Raw genomic sequence first — 20,459 nt, 5'->3', positions numbered from 1 at the left:
CCCTCCTTAGAGACTTCCTGAGGACTCGTCCCATTTTCCTTTCAGCAGCCTTCTCCTTCCTTTTCCCCTTTGAGGGCCTCCTCGCTAAAGAATCCCTTCCCCTCGAGGCGTCGGGGTGGCTTAGTCACTTAAGCCTCCGACTCTTGATATCGGTTCAGGTCATGATCCTCTGTTTGTGAGATAAGCCCCACATCGGGCTCCACGCTGACAGCACAGAGCTTGCTTGGAAGTCTCTCTTTCCCTCTCTCTCTGCCCCTCCCCTACTTGTACTTCCTCTCTCTCTCTCTCTGTCTCTCTCTCTCTCTCTCTCTCCCCCCTCCCCCAAAATAAACATTAAAAAAAAAATCCCTTTCCCTATAGCAGTGGTTCTAAAAGTGTGGTTCTTGGACCAGCAGCACCGATATCACTTGGGAACTGGTTAGAAACGCACATTCTCGGGTCCAGCCCAGACCTACAGAATCAGAAAACTTGAATGTAGGACCCAGCAATGTTTTCAGGAACCCTCCTGGTGATTCTGCTGCATGCTCAAGTTTGAGAATGATTGTCCTGTGAGAGGATTTCCCTTTCCCCCACAGAAAACCCCCTGAAAGAGGCTTCCGGGTGTGCCTCCGAACTGCTGCCCATCCTCATTTTCCCAAGAGTCGCCTATGGGAAATATCCGCCGTCCAGGAAGTCTTCTTGCCCTCCTTGGAAGGATTCTGGCTACCCTGAAAGGTTACCCCATCCTCTGAGCAATTACTTCATATTCTACCTTTGAATAATTTCCTTTCAGGTCTTCCTCGGCACTTTCACCTTCTGGCTTCCCCTGCACACCATACCCCAGCCTTTGGTGTTCTCGCTTCAAATTGCTGTCTCCTTCAACACATGTGTCCATCTCCAATCTTCTATCTGTTCCTCACCGCATAGGCACCTTCTCTTAAAGGCACTTTCAGGTCTTTTCATTCTGTGTCTTACTGTCCAGAGCCCTCCCTTCTAGAGCACTACTCACCTTCTCCCTTTAGTTGTTCATGTACTTGTCCACTCACCCTCATTGGGCTGCAAGTTTAGAAAGTACTGGGATGTGTCTTGTTTCTCTCTGAATCCCACAAAGTGGGATCTGCCTTCAGTAAGTTATTGGGAATCATTAGAGAAGGGTAGCTCTTTCTTCTGCATTTGGCCAGAAATCTCTTAAGTTTTTCAGATCTCACTCCCCATTCAGGCTGTATACACCTTCCCCACCCCCTCCTGTCTTCTTCCTGTACCCAGCGCACATTGCCTCTCCTAGAAGAAGCTCTGTGCCCCACCCACTGCTATCTGAGGGACTTTTCTTTGTGCTGCCTCCTGATTCTGAGCCACCTTAGGTCCTATGCTTGGTGACCTGCCTCACCCCATCCTCATTGGCCTGTCAGCCTCCCTCAGCCTTTATAAGTCTTTATAAGTCTGGGGCTCTCAGCTTTCTCCAAGGGATTCTGTTTCTCTCTGGGGTCAAGAAGGGGAAATGGAGATCACAGGATAAACACTGGGGCCTGCCTTCAGTGAGCTCACAGTACATTAGAGGGGCTGGGCAGGTACACAGGGCAGAACATGAGGTACAGATTATATGCTGTGGAAATTTGGCAGTGAAAGAAGGAGCCCTTTATCTGGAAAGACACGTCATGGAAAAGGTGGTATTTGGGCTCAGTGGTGTTCCACAGGAGTTGGGACAATGATGAGTGGTCTTCCAGGCAGAGGTAACAGCTTTGCAATAGGTCAAAGATAAGAAGGGCTTCTCATCTCCCACTCATGGCATCTCTTCTCTCCACTTAAAGGACAGAGATGAAAGAAAACAGATCTCTTCCATCTTTATTATATTTGCCAGCTATACTCTTGTGACCCGTAGAGTGATAATATCGATGATTACTGTTTATTGAGTAATTATTTGTCAGTTACTGTTTATTTTATTTTTTATTTTTTTTTTTCAACGTTTATTTATTTTTGGGACAGAGAGAGACAGAGCATGAACGGGGGAGGGGCAGAGAGAGAGGGAGACAGAATCGGAAACAGGCTCTAGGCTCTGAGCCATCAGCCCAGAGCCTGACGCGGGGCTCGAACTCAGGGACCACGAGATCGTGACCTGGATAAAGTCGGACGCTTAACCGACTGCGCCACCCAGGCGCCCCATGTCAGTTACTGTTTAAATGCTTCACATGTATTCTCGTCTCATGCTCCTCATAGGGAATCCTACGAACTAGGTAAACTACAACTAACCTCATAAATGTTGAGGACAGGTGGCACCAATAGAAGGTTTCTGGACCCTGTCCATCCCAAGATGATAGTGCCATGAGTCATAGAGTTGGATTTTCTGTTCAGGTAGGGTTGGGTGCAATGAGGAGGCATTATAGCATAGTATAAGTTAAGTATGCAGACTCTGGGGCCAGACAGGATTTGTGTCCCGCATTGTCACTTACCAGTTTTGTGACCTAGACAACTACTTAACTTCTCTGGCTCTTAGTTTTCACAGCTAAAAAATGAAAGTAATAATGGTATCTTATGTTCTAGAGTTATTATAAGAATTACATAAGTTAACACATGAAGTAGCTAAAACAGTGTCCTGCGTATAAGTGCTCAGTGTTATCAAAAATAAATGGTTCGGGGCACCTAGGTGGCTCAGTTGGTTAAGCGACCGACTTCGGCTAAGGTCATGATCTCGCAGTCTGTGAGTTCGAGCCCCGTGTCGGGCTCTGTGCCGACAGCTCAGAGCCTGGAGCCTACTTCAGATTCTATGTCTCCCCTTCTCTCTACCCCTCCCCTGCTCACGCTCTGTGTCTCTCTGTCTCTCAATAATAAATAAATGTTAAAAAAATTTTTTTAATAAAAAAAATAAATGGTTCACGTCAGCCAGGACTCTAAAGACATAAATGACAGAACCTTAGTTCAAGCTAGTTTAATCAAAAAACGAAGTAATTGACTTGTGTTATTAAAAAGTCCAGAGCTAGGATGACTTCAGTCTTAGCTTCATCCAGGAGTTAAAACAATCTTCTCAGTAATCTCTGCCCATTTTTACAAGGAGTGTCTTCATCCCCAACAAGTTTCTACTTTGTGGTGACAGAGATGGCCTTCAGCAACCTTACGCTTTAATCCTACCTCAACACCCTTAGCGGAAAGAGAACTCTTTCCCGAAAGCCCCCGTTTGAAAACAATTTCTTCCCTGAGTAAGTGTGAAATACTAACAGAAGATCCTCAGGGACATGTTTGGAGTTCTGTACCCTGGAATTAATTCTCTTGCTAACTGAGGTTGCTGTGATTCCATCCCATGAGCTTTCCGATATTGGTGGCCGTTCCCCTCCTTGCTTGTTCTCTAGCCTCAGTCATTCTCCAGTCTGTGATCGTTTGGATCCAGAGAGAGTTTATGGCTAATCCCATCCAACCAGACTTTCCTTTGGGATCTCACTGAGAGAGAGAGACAGGGAAGAGGTGACTGGCCAGGTTTGGTGATAGCCTCAGGGTAGGGTAATGGAATCCAGGAGTAGTGGTATTCAATCCTGTACCTCAGCTTTGGGTTTTCAGGACTCTGAACTTTGAGAGAGTTAAGTAAATTACTTTGGGTAGAGTTTTGTTTTGTTTTATTTTAGTGTAAATTTGTTGAATACAGTCCGATTGAGAGCAAGTTACAGAACAACAGTATATAGAGTATGCAAGTCTCAACTCCAGCAGTTAAACAATTTATGGAGGCACTTTTTTAGGTTCTGGACATAGAGCAGTGACTGAAACAGTCAAGGTCTTGGAACTCATGGCCCTTACCTTCTGAAGGGGGTGGGTGGAGAGGACACACAAAAGAAATCAGTGATACATGCTATGAAGGAATTAATAGTATGGAAGAGAGGGTCCCTGTGGCCACTATACTCAAGGTCAGAATTGGCCTCTGAGGAGGTGACAATCGAGACTGATAACCTGAAAGATGTGAAGGCACCAAGTTGTGGGACGATCTTGGAGTAAGGCATTTTAATCTAAACATTGTTTTAGGTGGAGAAAGGACTGCTGCAAGGTGGAAAAGTTTTTCACAGATATTTTATTCAGGATGTGCTATGTGCCAGGTGCTAGGTTAGGAATTGAAAATGTAATGGGGCGCCTGGGTGGCTCAGTCAGTTGAGCATCTGACTCTTGATTTCAGCTCAGGTCATGATCCCAAGATCATGGGATTGAGCTCCGGGCCCCACGCTGAGCATGGAACCTGCTTGGGATTCTCTCCCTCTCACCCCTACTCATGTGCTCTCTCTTTTTTTCTCTAAAATAAAATAAAATAAATTTTTTAAATATATGGCAGTGAATAATACAGTCACAGTCTTTCCTTCCCCCATGGATCTTACAATCTAAGCGTTTCTGGAAGAGCTGCAGCCTTTGATTTCAGTGTTTCAGACCAAAGACTCTTTACTGGGGAGATGAAGAAGATTGGGGCACACGGGAATCCAGATTTAATTGAAGACAGGGAACCAGCCATGTGATGATCTGGGGAAGAACTTCAGGTAGAGGGGTTAACAAGGGCAGAAGCCCTGAGATGTGTTCGAGGAACAACAAGGAGACAAGTGTGAGGGAGAGGGGACAGAGGCTAGATCATGTAGGGCCTTGTAGGCCATGGTAAGGAATTTATATTTTCACTTAAGAGACTTGGGAAGCTGTTAAAGGGTTTTTAATTTTTTTTTAATGTTTATTTATTTTTGACAGAGAGAGAGAGAGAGAGAGAGAGAGAGAGACAGAACATGAGTGGGGGAGGGGCAGAGAGAGAGGGAGACACAGAATCCGAAGCAGGCTCCAGGCTCTGAGCTGTCAGCACAGAGCCCGACGCGGGGCTCGAACTCACAGACTGCGAGATAATGACCTGAGCCTAAGTCCGATGCTCAACCAACCGAGCCACCCAGGCGCCCCTGTTAAAGGGTTTTTAAAGCAAGCCGGTGACATGATTGGATTTTTTTGTTTTTGTTTTTTGGGTTTTTTTTGTTTGTTTAAGAATGTTCACTGGTTTCTGCAAGGAGAACAAGGGTAAGAATGGAAGCAGGAGGTGGATTAGGAGGCATTACATTGGTCCAGATGAGAAAGGATAGTGACTTGAATATGGCGATGGTAGTAAAAAATAAGAGAAATAGATATGTTTGGTGTATAGAGAAAACAGGACTTGATGGGATTGGTGACAAGATGATGATAATAGCTAACAACTCTATGAAAGTAGGTAGTGTTATTAAAACCATTTTACAAATGAAAACAGACACAGCATGGTGAAATCATTTGCCCAAAGTTACACAGGTAGTAAGTGGTAGGATTCTGTTTCCAACCCAGACAGTCTGGTCCCAGAGCCACTTGAGTTTTGGGAAAGAAAAAGGATAGCATGTTTAGCCAACGTTAAGAAAAAAGAATTATCGAGACCAGATGACTAGATCGTATGGAAGAAAAAGGAGTCAAAGATGACTTAAGAAATTCTTTGTTGTCCACAGAGAGATGATAGTTCAATCTATAGGAGTTGATTACATCCAAGTGAGAGGATACAAGTATAGAGAAAGGGAAGAGCTAAAGATAGAGTTTTAGTGGGGAAGGGTCAACACCTGTAAGGGTGGGATGAGTGAAAGGGAGCAATACATGGGGGCAAGGGGAGAGGGAACCAGCTTCTCTACTCCAGGGTTTCCTACAGCTTCCTAGGCTATGCTTATCTTCCAGGAGGCCCCCCTGACTTCTCCACTCCTCTCCCTCCCTTCCCCAGGACTGTTCATACAAAAGCCTCATTCTTAGCTGAGGCAATAGTATGCATATTTTGTGTACATACTTCAGGAGTTTCTGAAAATAATGGTTAGTTTTTACAAAAGAGAAGTTGAACTCCCTTGGCATCTGACATTCTCTTGTTCTTGCTCAGGTCAGGATGGTGAGTTAACCTTAGGTAACTAACCTTAGGTAACTACAGCGTGTGCTGTAGAAGGGCTAGAAATGGGTAGGAAGGCTAATAGAACCCCCTTATTCATCCAGAGATGTTGGCATTAATGGGTGTACCTGTTACCCAACTTTTCTAGGCAATGGAAAGGAATTTACAGGAGGCTATAATATTCTTAGGAACAAGCAAGGGTTCTAAAACCAGACTGTTTGACCTTGAAAATCTCAGCTTAGCTGTGTGTAGGCTTGGACAAGTGACTTAACCTTTTCTGTGTGTCAGTTTCTTCATTTATAAAATGAGAATAGCGTTATACATGTATATGTGCATATGTGCGTGTAATATATGCGTATGTCACATATATTTGTAAGGTATAGTGTATGTATTATTTTCAGAATTAAATGAACTCACCCACAGAAAGCTGTTAGCATAGGGCCTGGCACATGACACGATATATGGTATATGAAGACATGCCAAGCATCATGGTAGGTATTTTTACGTACATTGTTCCACTTCATTCTTATAACCAGCCTCACTGAGGAAGAAACTGAGTTACCTGCCAAAGGTCAACACAGCAAGTAAGTGTCAGCAGGAGAGCCCCGTTTTCAGCTACATCTGACTCCACAGTGCTGGTTCCAAGTGAGGAGAGCTGGCTCCAGAGGCACCTCCTATCTGTGGGCTGCTTCTTGTTTGAAGCCAATGAAGGGAGCCTAGTGAGTAATTTTTCCTAAAACCTCTTAGCCAATTTTGGCTTTATTTTCCACCCTCCAGGATTGGTAGATGCTTCCACAGAAGCTTACTTGGTCCCTTAGAGAGCAAATATGGCAGCAGAAAGTTGGGCTGTTTGAGAACTTTTCCGATGGAATTCCCCTCTAGTGTCTTTCCTCAAAGGCAGGGAGTCATTTTTTTGTCGCACAATGACAAAGAGATCAGAGCAGTGGTGAATTCTGTTTTTGTATGGGAGCAGTCAAGGCTCTTCCAACTCAAGTGATAGAAACACAAATTGGCATCAGCCCAAAAGGAATTTATTGGTCCATATAACTGAAAAGTCTGGAGTGAGGTGGCTTCAGTCTGACTAGGTTGGATCCAGATCTTCAGATGTGAACAGGTCTCCCTCTTTGTCCCCTCATCTCTTGACTCTGCTTTCATCTGTGTTGGCTTCATTCTGAGGCAGACTCTCACTGAGGTAGCCGAAGGGGCAGCCAGTAACATCAGGAGATATATAATCTCAGCAACCCTAATGGAGAACTTCTTTTCCTCAGTGGTTCCAGCAGAAGTCCAGTGAAGACTTTCCTTGACCAGTGGACTTGCCATGTCTACTTCTGGAGCCAAGGAAGACAGTTAATTTTCCAAAGGGAACTCAGGGGCTGGTATCAGAAGATGGGCATGGATGGTTGGCAGCAGATCCACCAAAATCCATCACAGTGTAAGGTGCCTTGGAATAGTCAGCGTAGTGCCTCTTTCCTGGCCCATGTCACTAACCGAGGTCTCCCCTTCTCATTGCTGCCAACCACCCAGGAAAAGAGGTAGCCGGGGACCTCTGGCCCTTTGACAGAAGAAGCCATATCACTCTCCTCTCTAGTCACCATCCAGAACAAATACCCAACATCCTTCTCCTGTCCTAAGAGCAACTGTTTGTTTCTCTGAAGCCCCCAGTGTTTACTGAGGACTGTCACAGCCATTGTTGGGCACTAGATCCTCTCTGCCAGTCATGTTCCCTGAACAACTGGGCAGCTTGAAGGTATAAACCAGAGCGGCCTGAGGGAAGGACAGTTCACAGACTTCTGGTCTTTTCCCAGTGTGTGTCCATCTGGTCCAAGGACTACAGGCCACGTGCTTTGTTTGTTCCTCATGGTGGTTCACTGTTGCTGTTTTAATGTGAATTAGTTTCCAATATTTAAAAATAGGGGAAATTTTATTTAAAAGTCCAGATTTCCGGTTCCCCTTTAAAAAAAAAAATCTAAAACCTAACGACACTGGACCCACATTCCCACATGGCAGCAGTTGATTAGAGCTAAAATCACGACTTCTCCCTTTAGATAGGGTATGTGCTTTCTAACTCACCATAGTCCTCACCAGCCTGCTTCATTCAAAACCTGGACTTAATAAGTGTCATATTTGAGACCCCGCTCTGTCCCAAACCTTTGCTTATAGCATTTGGCTTGGGAGAAGATTCTGGTCGTCAGCTTATTTGGGAGGCACAGTGCTGTTGCTTTGGAAAACTAACAACCCAGAAAAAGTTTATGGGAAAGAGTGTGCACAACTTTGGTCTCTTTGTGGATTTGGTCATCTTTTTGCCGTACATGTTGTTGGCATATCAAACCTCTCGTCACAAATGTTCTGTCTGAAATAGTAACATGTCCTTCTATCCTATGAGTTGCCACCCAGTGAAGGAATCCCTCCCACTCCCAAGGGATGTTCATGTAGCCTCCACTTGACCACTTCCAGCAGCCAGGGAGCTATTACCTCCTCACGTGGCAGCCAGTTCCATTCTTGGATAGATATATTATTTTAAAATTCTTCCTTATGTTAAGGCAGATGCTGTCTCCTTAGGGCTGAAATCCACAAAATGTTGGAGGTAGGAAGAGAAACTGATTTTTCAGGCATGTGAACTACCAGTCATCCATCCTGCATCCAGGGCAAACATTGATAATCAGTCACAGTATTCTTTCTCACTGAGCCAGATAGTAGAATGCAGCCTTAAAAAAATTTTTTTTTAATTCTTTAAAAATTATAGAAGTAATACGTGTTTACTTGCAACTAGTGAAGTGCTACAAAGTTACATAAAGAGACTGTTAATAATTCCTCCTCTCCGAGGTAAACCAATGCGAACGGCCTAGGGTGTGTCTTTATACACATTTCTCTATACACATACACATGTAGATATAATGAGGTGTGTAAGGATTTTTGTATGGCTTTTTCTTTTTATGAAAATGGCATTGTATTGTATGTATTACCATGGAGCTTATGATCAGCCCTGCAGGTTGGTGGTGAAAGATCAAACACTATATATAGATGTAAACATGCTATGTTTTTTGTATGCTATCAGAATCAAGCATGTTTTTAATAGCTACGTAATATCTCTTTGTATGAGGTGTGCCCCAATTGATTAATCCTTGCCCTTTGATGGATACTCCTGTTGCTTCATTTCTTCTGGATCCTTCACACCATAGTGCCCCAACCAGCCACTACCAGTCGTTGGGAGTTAGCCTGTGAGGTAAAACCCATTTGTCGTGTCTGATCCAGTCTGACTCCTTATCTTACACATTGTAGAGAAGGGAAGCGGACTAGCTCCAGGTCAAAGTGAATCAGTGTCTAGGGCAAGACTAGAACTGAATTTTCTTGACTCTCAACATTTCCCGTGTCCCCTCTCACTTAGAGCCATCCACCCTGGTTCTCCTCTGGAGCAAAAGAACAAATCTAATTCCTCTCCTGTGTGCTACCCTTTCAGATATTCAAAGTCAGCTATATCATTCCTTCTAAGTCTTCTCTTCCACCGGGGAAATTTCCTCAGTGCCTTCAAACTTCTCTTAGGACAGAGTTTCCAAGTCTGTTTCCCATCCTATGGGCCATTCCTTCTGTCATCTTCTCCGGGGCTGTAGAAATCCCAATTGTGGCTTCCATGCTCACCTTATTGATTCATTCTTTCAGCAAATACATACTGAAAACCGTCTGTATGCCAGTCACCATTCTGGGCACTGGGTAACCATATAGCTTGCTTTTTGGTGGAAAGAGAAATAACAAACATAAATAATATCTGAGGGTGTCAAATTATATAGAAGAAATAGCCTAAATAGTGTGACAGACCCCTTAAATCCGATAGTCAGGGAAGCTCTCTCTGAGGAAGTAACATTGAGCTGAGACCTGAGTGACAAGTAGGGGCCAACCATAAATAGGTCTGAAGAAAGAGTTCTAGTGTATAGAAAACTTGTACCAGATGAAATTGGAGAGGCCACAGGAGTCTTGCAGGGACCCGTAGACCAAGATCCATTCAGTTTTAGTTTAGCTTTAGTTTAGGAAATCATTGGAGGATTTTAAGCCAGGAGCAACATTTGATTCCTTTTTAAAGATGTCTTGGCGTGCCTGGGTGTCTCAGTCTGTTAAGCATCCAACTCTTGATTTCAGCTCAGGTCACGATCTCGCAGTTTGTGAGATCGAGCCCCGCATTGGACTCTGTCCTGAGGGGGCCTAGGGAGCCTAGCCTGCCTGGGATTCTCTCTCTCCCTTTCTCTCAGCCCCTACTCTGCACATGCATGCTCACTCTCTCTTTCCATCTCTCTCTCTCAAAATAAATTTTAAAAAATAAAAAATAATAAAAAGATTTCTGGGGCACCTGGCTGGCTCAGTTGGAAGAGCGTGCAACTCGATCTCACAGTCTTGAGTTCAAGCCCCGCATTGGGTGTAGAGATTAATCAGAAAAGTAAATAAACTTAAAAAGATTTCATTTTCCCCTACACTTGCCCTTATATGCAAAGGGATTGACATCTGGGTCAGTTTGCTTTGTTCAGGTGTCCCAGAGAGGATCTGCCAGGTGAGTCACAGCCATTGTCAGATGCACCTCACAGCGCTCTTCAGCAAGAGGATGGAAGTTCAGGGAGGTGGCAAGACATGAGCCCAGCAAGTTCAGTGGGTCTTTGTGTGGAGTTCTCAGTCTGTGGAGCCAAATGTGGTTTGGGGATAGAGCCAAGGCACTGGTTGTGGGACAGACCAGGAAATGCGAGTAGAGACCTGGAGCTCGAGACACTTAAAAAAAGGCTTCGGAGTAGTGTCCAGAAATCAGTCAACTGAAGAATAGGCCTGTTGTCTGCCCAGTTAACACAGCTCCTGTGTAGTTCCCATCCAAGAGAGGAATTTGGACACTTTCTAACTTGGGAGTTTTTTTACTTTGGATGTGACCCTTCTCAAGTTGGCATCCTCCGTGCTCTTAGGAGTCTGGATGACAGGCATCTTTGGAAGCCAGGGGACTTGGGTCAGGGTAGCCTTCAGAGGAATGAAGAAGAGGTCTGGGGGAGACTCACCTCACAGCAGAGATGAGTGGGATCTTAGAGATCAGAGCTGCACCTTTTCCAGAGTGGCAGAGCTGGGTTGAAGGAGGTAGGATTCCCCCAAATCTTTGAAAAAGCCTTTGTCCATGCCCCTACCCTTGGGCACCTAGGCAGTTACTGATCACTTAGCTATCTGCATACTCGAGATCTCCACTGAGGTCACCACCCACTCACATCCTAGCTTTATGAGTCTTAGATTGACATACATAAACTCCATGGAGTCCTCTTAGCAGGTGAGCAATCACTCTTTCCCACTCTCAGAAGAGGTAGGTCAGGGCATGTGCTGGGGGTCACATGTCACATAAGGCCAGGTTTCCATTAATTCAGATCTTTCCCTGTAGTGTGCAGCCTCTCCTATTTCCCATTGCTGGAAAATCCTACCAACTTAATTCTGCTTCCTTTGGCCCTTTGATAGCTAGGACTGAGGGGCAACCTCTTCTCCTTAGTCTTGCTGAGTCCCAATCAGGTGTTTTTTCTACATTTGGAGATTGGTGGGAAAGTTGGTTTAGTGTCTGGTATTGGCTTCCTTTTTCTCCCAGGAGCTCAGCAGAGCAGACACCCTAGGAGAGGAAGGCATAAAGCCTCCTTACCCTCTCAACCTGCATTCACCAGGCCAGTTCCAGCCCTTTCATTCTGTCTGACCACCTTCCTTCCTTTTCTAGGAGCCTGGAGAGGTGTGGCTGGACCAAGACCTCCCCCGATGTGAGCAGGTTTCCTCCTCCCCCCACCGCCCGTTGCCACCACGCCAGGGAACGTCCTCAAGCCCTGGCCCTCAGGGGAGAGGTAACAGGAGCTCTGAGCCGAGACCATGTGACGGCGCTGGCCCTCGCCACCGCCGTCCCCCCCACCCTGGCCCCAGGCCCGGCACCATGATGTTCCGCGACCAGGTGGGCATCCTCGCTGGCTGGTTCAAGGGCTGGAATGAGTGTGAGCAGACGGTGGCCCTGCTGTCACTTCTGAAGCGGGTCACTCGCACCCAGGCCCGGTTCCTGCAGCTCTGCCTGGAGCACTCACTGGCGGACTGCAATGACATCCACCTGCTAGAGTCGGAGGCCAACAGTGCTGGTGAGTCTCCACCCCAGAACAGGAGCAGATATCGGAGGGCTGAGGAGGCCCACCCCACAATGTGCTGAGAAATGTGGGTTCTCAGCTTGTTGGTGGAGGGGGAGTCCCTGACCTCCCAAGTCATCATCATTGGTCTCCTGGGGCTTTGTTGCCAGATATCCTCAGGCATGAAATGAGGAGCTACGGGCGGATGGCAGTGCAAACTGGAAACAACCTATAGCAGAGGAAGAGCTATGTAGGGTGGCTTGTCTGGGCGACTGAGAGGAAGGGACTAAGGTCATTACTTACGAAAGGGGATTGGAAGCTGAACAAATAAGTCATTTCTCAAGCTCTGGGACACCAGAGCTAGGAGAGAATTTTAGAAATTCACAAGTAATCTTAAACTGTTCTGTAGGCACAAAGGTAGGTTGGACTTAAGGCATAAATAGCTTCAAGAGAATTTTGAATTTGGGTATAGTCCGTATCAGTTCCCTAAGCACTCAGTAGAGTGTGTACCAGGAGCCTGGTGAGCCAGGCTTCTCTAGAACTCTCTCAGGGGCCCCAGTCATAGACAGGAGTCAGGCCAGAGAACCCTCTCAGGACACACTGCTGAAGCCATTCTGGCCTCTAGGCTTCCACAGGGCGGGATGGAGAGCTGTTGACCTCAGTGATGGGTGAGAGAGATGGAGGCCAGAGAAGAGGACATTTCGTGCGTACTTGAAGCTAACTGGAAAGGGGACCCAGGGACTCCGTGTCAGTGCATCCAAACCCTTCCCACCTTCTCCCCCATAATAATAGCTCACGTTAAGCCCTTAGGACACACCAAGTACTGGCTGTACTTATATACTAACTTGGAAAGCAGTGTTTTTTAGTGGCTCTAGGGTCAGACTGTCTAGGGTTAGATCCCAGGTCTGTCATTTGCAATATAACAAAGTAACTTTCTGAGCCTTGGTTTCTTCCTCTCTAAAACCAAGATAGTAACTATGCTTACATTTTAGGGTCGTTGTGAGCTTTGAGAACAGTGCCTGGCATGTAGTAAACACTCAGTAAATGTCAATTGTTTTTATTGTGAATAACTCATTTAGTCCTCACAACAACCCCATGAAATTGGTACTGTTATTTTCCCCATTTCATAGGTAAGGAAATCCCCATGGGCTGCTAGGAGCCACAGAGTTGCCTGGCTTCCCTCATCTCCCCAGGCCCATTGCCTTTGTAACAATCCCCTTTATTTTTCCGAATATTTACGTATAAGTCAGAGAAGCACCATGGTTATAGGGTGAGGTGGCTCCTCGGGCCAGGACTCACACCGGCTTTAAGTCCCAGTTCTGGCAGACAGTGAGAGCAAGAATCTAGCAAGACTACAGCAGGCTCAGAGCTCAGCAGCTTCACACCCCTCCACACCAGGGAGGGCTCTGCTCTGACATCGGTGGCAGGAGTTCTTGGTTGTGGTATGGCTGTGCCCCCAAGTAGGGCTCCTGTGGGGCAGACCATTTTCTTATGCAGCTTTGTCACACTTCCCTACCACCCCATCCTATGAAGGTAGTTGGATGAGCACTAAGTACCAATCTTGTCTGTATCTCAGAATCACCAGTGGTGTTTATTCTATTTATTAGAGCATGTTAATTTTTGCATTTGTTTTCAGAACTTGTAAAATCAAACCCTATGAAAAGTAAAAAGTGAGATCTCCTCCCTTCCATACTTCCATCTTCCCAATTGGTGTATTTCTTGTGAGAGATTCTGTGATGTATGAGTATGCACATAGTCTCCCTTCAGCTTTTTCATTATTTTGATCATTTGTTTAAAATGTTTTAATGTTTTGGGGCGCCTGGGTGGCGCAGTCGGTTAAGCGTCCGACTTCAGCCAGGTCACGATCTCGCGGTCCGTGAGTTCGAGCCCCGCGTCAGGCTCTGGGCTGATGGCTCGGAGCCTGGAGCCTGTTTCCGATTCTGTGTCTCCCTCTCTCTCTGCCCCTCCCCCGTTCATGCTCTGTCTCTCTCTGTCTCAAAAATAAATAAATGTTAAAAAAAAATTAAAAAAAAAAAATGTTTTAATGTTTTATTTATTTTTGAGAGAGAGAGAGTACGAGTTTGGGAGGGGCAGAAAGAGAGGGACACACAGAATCCGAAGCAGGCTCCAGGCTCTTAGCTGTCAGCACAGAGCCTGACATGGGGCTCGAACCCACGAGCCTGAAGATCATGACCTGAGCTGAAGTTGGATGCTTAACTGACTGAGCCACCCAGGCACCCCTGTTTTGATCTTTTTTTTTTTTTTTTTTAAGTTTATTTAGTTATTTATTTTGAGAGAGAAAGAGCATGTGTAAGGGAAGGGGCAGAGAGAGGGAGAGGGAGAGGGAGAGGGAGAATCCTAAGCAGGCTCCACGCTGTCAGCGCAAAGCCCTGAAACCAAGAGTTGGCTGCTTAACCAGCTGAGCCACCCAGGCGCCCAGATCATTTTGATATATAGAGTAGAACACTGTGCATATTAACCAATTTCATTTAACAGTGTAACTTGAAGATCGTTTCATATTCAGCACACATGTATATGCCTCATTGTTAATGGCTGCGTAATAGGAAGAATAGGTATTTATAGAGGCCTACCTGGGTATCAAACAGTTCTTCACGTTTATTACTCATTTAGTCTTCACAACAGCTCTGTAAGGTAGTCTTACTGTTCCCTCATTTTATAGATGAGTAGACTGAGGTCTGGAGAGGTTTAGTGACAAGGAGACTGAGGTCTGGAGAGGTTTAGTGACTTGCCCTGGGTCATACCACTGGTCACAGGTGGAACTGGAATTTATTTGACTTTAGAGCTCTTGCTCCTGACCAGCAGGCTCTACTTTATGGTCTGTTTGGTCTCGCTCATACAAACAGTGCTGCGATGAGTACCCTTTAAGCATCTCTAAGATAAATTCCTAGAATTCTGTGGAACTGCTAGTTTGAAGTGATGTGGATGTAAAAGATTCCTGGTTACCACATCGCCTTAAAAAGACACGGCACCCTTTATACCAAGAACCTGATGCTCATCCCAGATGGTTTGCACTGGGATTTGGGGGTAATGCCTAGCCAGGGTTGAGAATTGATGTGGAACGAATTCACCGATGAATGAAAATAGGAATCAAGGTCTTCAGCCGCAGCCCCAGGTCAGATGGCAAGAATATATAACAAGCTGGTACTTAGATGGAGAGGTAGGGAAAACGTAGAATGAGAGAAGGAGGGCTATGGTGTATATCAGAGTCAGCAGGAAACCTGCCAGGACTAGAGCAGAGCATGACTAGAGAGAGAAGTGGTCACAGAGGCAAATTCTACAGACCGGTAAATGACTCTTAATGGACATGGGGACTCTGGGGCACCTGGGTGGCTCAGTCGGTTGAGCATCCAACTTCAGCTCAGGTCATGATCTTGGAGTTTCTGAGTTCAGGCCCCACATTGGGCTCACTGGTGTCAGCACAGAGCCTGCTTTGGGTCCTCTGCCCACCTCTCTTTGCCCCTGCCCTGCTTGCGTGCACACTTGCTTGCTCTCTCTCAAAAATAAATAAACACTAAAATAATAATAATAATAATAATAATAATAATAATAATAATAATAGACATGGGGGCTCCAAGACTAAGGAGGCCTGTGTCTCCTGTCTCGGTCCCTCCCTCAAGTAGAACAGCCCCCTTGCCTTATTTGTGAAGGAAGTAGCTTCTTCCTGGGCCTAGAGGCCTACCTTGTGGGAGGAACTGTGCATCCTCTGACTTTCTCTCTTCCCTTGTTTGTTATGGGCTTCCCATTCCCTTGTGTTTCCCAAACTTGCGTCATTGTCCACATCACCTGGTGGGAGGGAAGTGACTCTTAAAATCCAGCCTCCCCACCGCCCCAACCCTGACCCAACCCCTAAAATCAGAATCCTGAGGGGATGGGCCTGGGAACACGTATCCAAGTTCTTCTGCTGACTAGACAGTTTGAGAGATGATGCTCTGCTGGATGATTCATTTGTTACAGGACATGAGAATAGGAATCAGAACATCCAGGAGTTCTAGATCCAACTCTGCCACTAAAACCTCTTGTGCATTGGACCAGTTCCACCCCTCTTGAGCCTGAGGATCCATAACTCTCCAAGTGCCTCTTGGGCTCTGAAATAATGTACCAAAGAAGGTAGAGCCACAGCCAAGCATATAACTTTGGGGGCTCAGCACATTTTTCTAAAGGAATAGCTCTTAATATTTTATGAGATGGGGGGTGCCTGGGTGACTCAGTCAGTTGAGTGTTCCAACTCTTGATTTTGGCTCAGGTCATGATCCCAGGGTTGTGGGATCGAGCCCTGTGTCAGGCTCCGCACTTAGTGTACAGCCTGATTAAGATTCTCTTTCTCTCTCTCTGCCCCCTCCCCTGTGCTCACTCTCTTTTGAAAAAAAAGTGGGGGAGGGGCGGAGGGAGGAAGGAAGGAAAGAAAGAAATGGGCAGATAGGAGACCTGGTGGCTAGTTCGATAAGCATCTGACTCTGGATTTCGGCTCAGGTTATGATCTCACAGTTTGTGTGATTGAGGCTTGCATCAGGCTCTGCGCTGGCAGCATAGCACGGAGCCTACTTGGGATTCTCTCTCTCTCTCTGCCCCTCTGCTGCTCATTGCATGTTGCACACTCTTTCTCTCCCTCCCTCTCAAATAAAATAAACTTTAAAAAAAAAAAAAAGGCAGGGAGTACAGACGGCTTGATCTAGGCGAGTCCCAACCCTGGCTTCATGTCAGAATAACTCAGGGACTCTATAAAAATAATCTGAGGCCTGGGTCCTATCCCCAGCGAGTCTAATATTTTTTAAGCTCCCTAGTTGGCTCTTGCGTGCATCCAGTGGAGAACCACTTGTCTTGATACTGACGCTGATGCTGGGTGGGCCCAGGAAGGTGGTGACCTGCTGGGAGTGGGGAGTTGGGGCTGTAGAAGGGGAATCTGGTCTGGGCTCTTCCTCTCAAGCAGTTGGGAGGGTTTAAGGAAGTCCCCCAAACCCAGGCAGCCAGCATTGGTTTCATAGAAGCAGAATCTGAAACAATACCCAGGAACAGAAAAGCAATACCCTAAGGGTCTGTGGAACAGGAAGGAGAGGCCCCAGGTTTCCCCTTGTTGTCATCCCTGTTGCTTCTCCCAGTGCTGTCTTCCCTGCCTGTGTGGAGCTGTAACAGTAATGCTAGTCCTCTCTTTCCTCCTGATGCTGACTTGGACCAAAAGAATAGAGCCAGGGAAGCTGAAATCCCCTTCCCTCCCAGGTCCTTCAGCTTCCTAGGCCACATTGCCTGCATTTCTTTCCTCCTCCTGTCCTCTGAGTCAGAGTCCCTGTATCCAGCAGGTTTAAGCTCCTCCCTATCTGGCTTACTGAATCTGGGTGGGGAAACTGAGGTCAGGAGGGGGCTGTGGCTGAATGAGTCACCAGAGCTCAACTCTCATGCCTCCACCCTCCCTTTCAAGCTCTACTGACACAGTTCATCAAACAAAAATGTGAGCCCCCTGGCCCTCCCCCATGTTTGTGTGAGCTGGGGTGAGATAGAGAAGGGCATGTTTGCAGCCAAACCCCAGCCCCTGTGACTAGTGCCTGAGGCTGCCACGATTATTGCAACAGCCCAGCACGTAAAAATGGATTTGCTCTGTGGCAGTCTCCAAGATATATTTGGCTCCTATGATTTGCCAGGACCCAGGGTCATGACCTATTTAGCTTTGGTCACCTGGCCAAGGAGGGTACTCATGCACAGTGTCTCTGGTCCTCTCCGTGCCTGCAGAATCTGGGTTTGCAGCTTGGTGAGAAGCAGCCATTGGCATCATGGCATTCCCAGCCCCCTCCCCCATCCGCCCACCTCCAGAATTTCATCATTGCTTGTTGTACGTCTAGCTCAGAGGAACCAGAGATATGTCTGTTTTTGGTAAATAACTGCACGAAATCCCCCACCCCTGTTGGGAATCTTAAGGGGGAGTCCCAGGTGTGCCCTCCCATATTACTTGCTCCCCACAGCCCTGAAACAGCGTGGGCTCTAGATCTTCAACCAAAAGCAATGATAATAACGTTTAAAATGACAGGAGTACTTAACACATGTCAGGTGCTTTGCATGATTGTCTCATTGAACCTTTACAACAACCCTGTGACATAGTGGCTTTTACTACCCCCACTGTACGGAAAAGGAGACCAGGCTCCGAGAGGTTAAAGGACTGGCCCACAAATATGTTGACCTAGCTCATAGAAGCAGAGGTAGATTTTGAATCCAGGCAAGTTTGCCTGTTGAACTTGTGCCCTTACTCAGTATACTCTGCTAGGATATGAAACAGGGTCACCCCAGGTCAGGGGATCCTCGAGAGGGCACGCTATACACACATAGACACCACTACCTTCTAGGAGACCATCTGGGTTCAATTCTGCAGGTATTCATTGGGCCCCCGCTGTGCCCCAACTCTGGGCCAGACTTTTCTGATCTGAGCAGGAAACGAAGTTTCATCCCCACCCGTCATCTGCAGCCCCAGCTGGGCTCACCCCAAGGGGCCTGAGGCTGCGCAAATTCCTTGGACCAGATCCAGCGCTCACTGATGCTTCCCAGTCATGGGAGGCCCGCCCTCCCCACCACACCGCTACACAGACACATGAGCACACATTTCCCCAGGGTCAGCCTCCAGTCGTCCAAAACCACTCTCTCCTTTCTCCGTGGTAGAACAAGGTCCTTCATTGAGCCCAACCCTTGGGGCTGTTCTGTCACGTCCCCTGGCAGTACCAGAGGAGAAGCTGTGTCCCTTAGCCCTGGGGTCCTGGCAGTATCCTGGGGTGGGGGAGGGACTAGACAAGGCTTCTCTCTGTCCCAGATGCCTCTGGCTACTCTGTAAGGCCTAAACAACAGCGATTGAGAACATCAGGGTAGGGCTGGAAGGAGTAGGCTGACTGTTGGAGGAGAAGGGAGAAAAACACCAATCACGGAGTCATACTGAGTGCTTACTGTGGGCAGACTCTGTCAGGTGCTTTACATGCACTGTCTCCCTAAATCCTCTCAGCAGACCTGTAATCCCTCCTTTCCAGAGGAGGAGGAAGTGTATTGCCCAGGCAACTGCATAACACAGCTGGGATATAAGTCTTTGACTTTCTGTCCCTGATCTTCATCACGCTATTTCTCCTCATCAAGAGCCAAAAACTCAGGGATTAAGCCAGGGGAATGGGGTACCAGGGTATTCATTCCTGTATGATCTAGTGCCATGTGGAGGTGGGGGGGGTGGGAAAGGTGAAGGCTTCCTCAAGTCAGGAAGGCCTGTCCCACCTTGGAAACATCCTTAGATATGGAGATGACCTAAGAGACAGCCTTGTAGTCATGGGAAGCTGGTTCAACAAGGTTTCCTAGCCTTGAGTGGTAGGTCCTGCATGAGATCAGGAAAGCCAAGGATGGCGGAGGGGGAAGGGGGTGGAGAACAAGAGATTTGGCATTGAAGAACTAGTACAGTGTTGTTGGTAAATGTTCCTCCCAATTCTAGAAGCTGACAGACCTGGGCTCAGGTCTTGGCTCTGTCTGTTTGAGAAAGCGATTCCACCTCCTGAAATTTAGTCCCTCATCCATAAGATGGCAGTGTTTTTTGTTTGTTTGTTTAATGTTTATTTATATTTGAGAGAAAGAGAAAGAGCATGAGCAGGGGAGGGGCAGAGAGAGAGGGAGACTAGACTCTGAAGCAGGCTCTAGGCTCTGAGCTGTCAGCACAGAGCTTGATGTGGGCCTCGAACTCACAAACTGCGAGATCATGACCTGAGCCGAAGTCAGACGCTTAACTGACTGAGCCACCCAGGTGCCCCTTTTTTTGTTTTTTAATTTTTTTTAATGTTTATTTATATTTGAGAGAGAGAGAACGAGCATGAGTGGGGGAGGGGCAGACATAAGATGGCAATGTTAAAAAGAGTTGAGGTGAGGTTCTTAGCATAGTGTCTGGAATATAGTAAGTGCTCAATAAATGTTATTCATTATCATTATTATCGTGTAGTATTACTGTTCTATTTTGGCCAGTACTATGGGCATAGCAGGAATTGATGACTCTGAATGAATAGATGAATCCCTGGGCACTTAAACAGAGGTTCTTTAGGCAGCTTAGAGCAGAGAGTCCCAGGCCAAGAGAATGTGCAGTTATATGGTGAGTTGGGAGTTGTGTATGATTCATTTTCTTAGGGCTACAGATGTTAAGTGTTTCCTTTGCCCTGTAGCATTTTCTCCCACCCTGCAGTCCATTGAGCTAGTCACAGAAGTGGTAACAAGGTTTTCAAGGAAGACCTGTAATAGCTCCTTCCCAAGGCCACCTTTATGTGGCGGGTCTGGGGCCTTATTACTTAGGGAGTGACCTTCTGGGTCAAAAGGGGAAACCTGGCTCATCTCCATGAGACAGATTTAGGCCCTCACACTGTGGGATAGGAAGGAGATGTCACCAGATCACTGTGGCATGGACTGGCCAGTGAGGCTTCCTGGAGGAGGGCAGGTTTAGGCAGTCCATTAAAAGACAGAATTCAAATGGGAGGAAAGAT

The 20,459-nt window shown here is 46.7% G+C and overlaps 1 protein-coding gene across 1 annotated transcript in view; it reads left to right on the top strand.

The window, feature by feature from the left end:
- The window catches only part of SAMD4B (sterile alpha motif domain containing 4B), a 37,133-nt gene that overhangs the window by 2,412 nt on the left and 14,262 nt on the right, over nt 1-20,459 (top strand). Inside the window, exon 2 of the mRNA XM_043598944.1 lies at nt 11,577-11,979. Within this exon, the coding sequence (XP_043454879.1) occupies nt 11,784-11,979 (196 nt within the window). The 5' untranslated portion in view covers nt 11,577-11,783. The remainder of the gene's footprint in view (nt 1-11,576; nt 11,980-20,459) is intronic.

Source organism: Prionailurus bengalensis, chromosome E2 (genome assembly GCF_016509475.1).
Source record: "Prionailurus bengalensis isolate Pbe53 chromosome E2, Fcat_Pben_1.1_paternal_pri, whole genome shotgun sequence".
Taxonomy (NCBI): Eukaryota; Metazoa; Chordata; class Mammalia; order Carnivora; family Felidae; genus Prionailurus; species Prionailurus bengalensis.
Note: the sequence above shows the minus strand (reverse complement) of the source record. Positions and strands in the feature narration are given on the sequence as shown.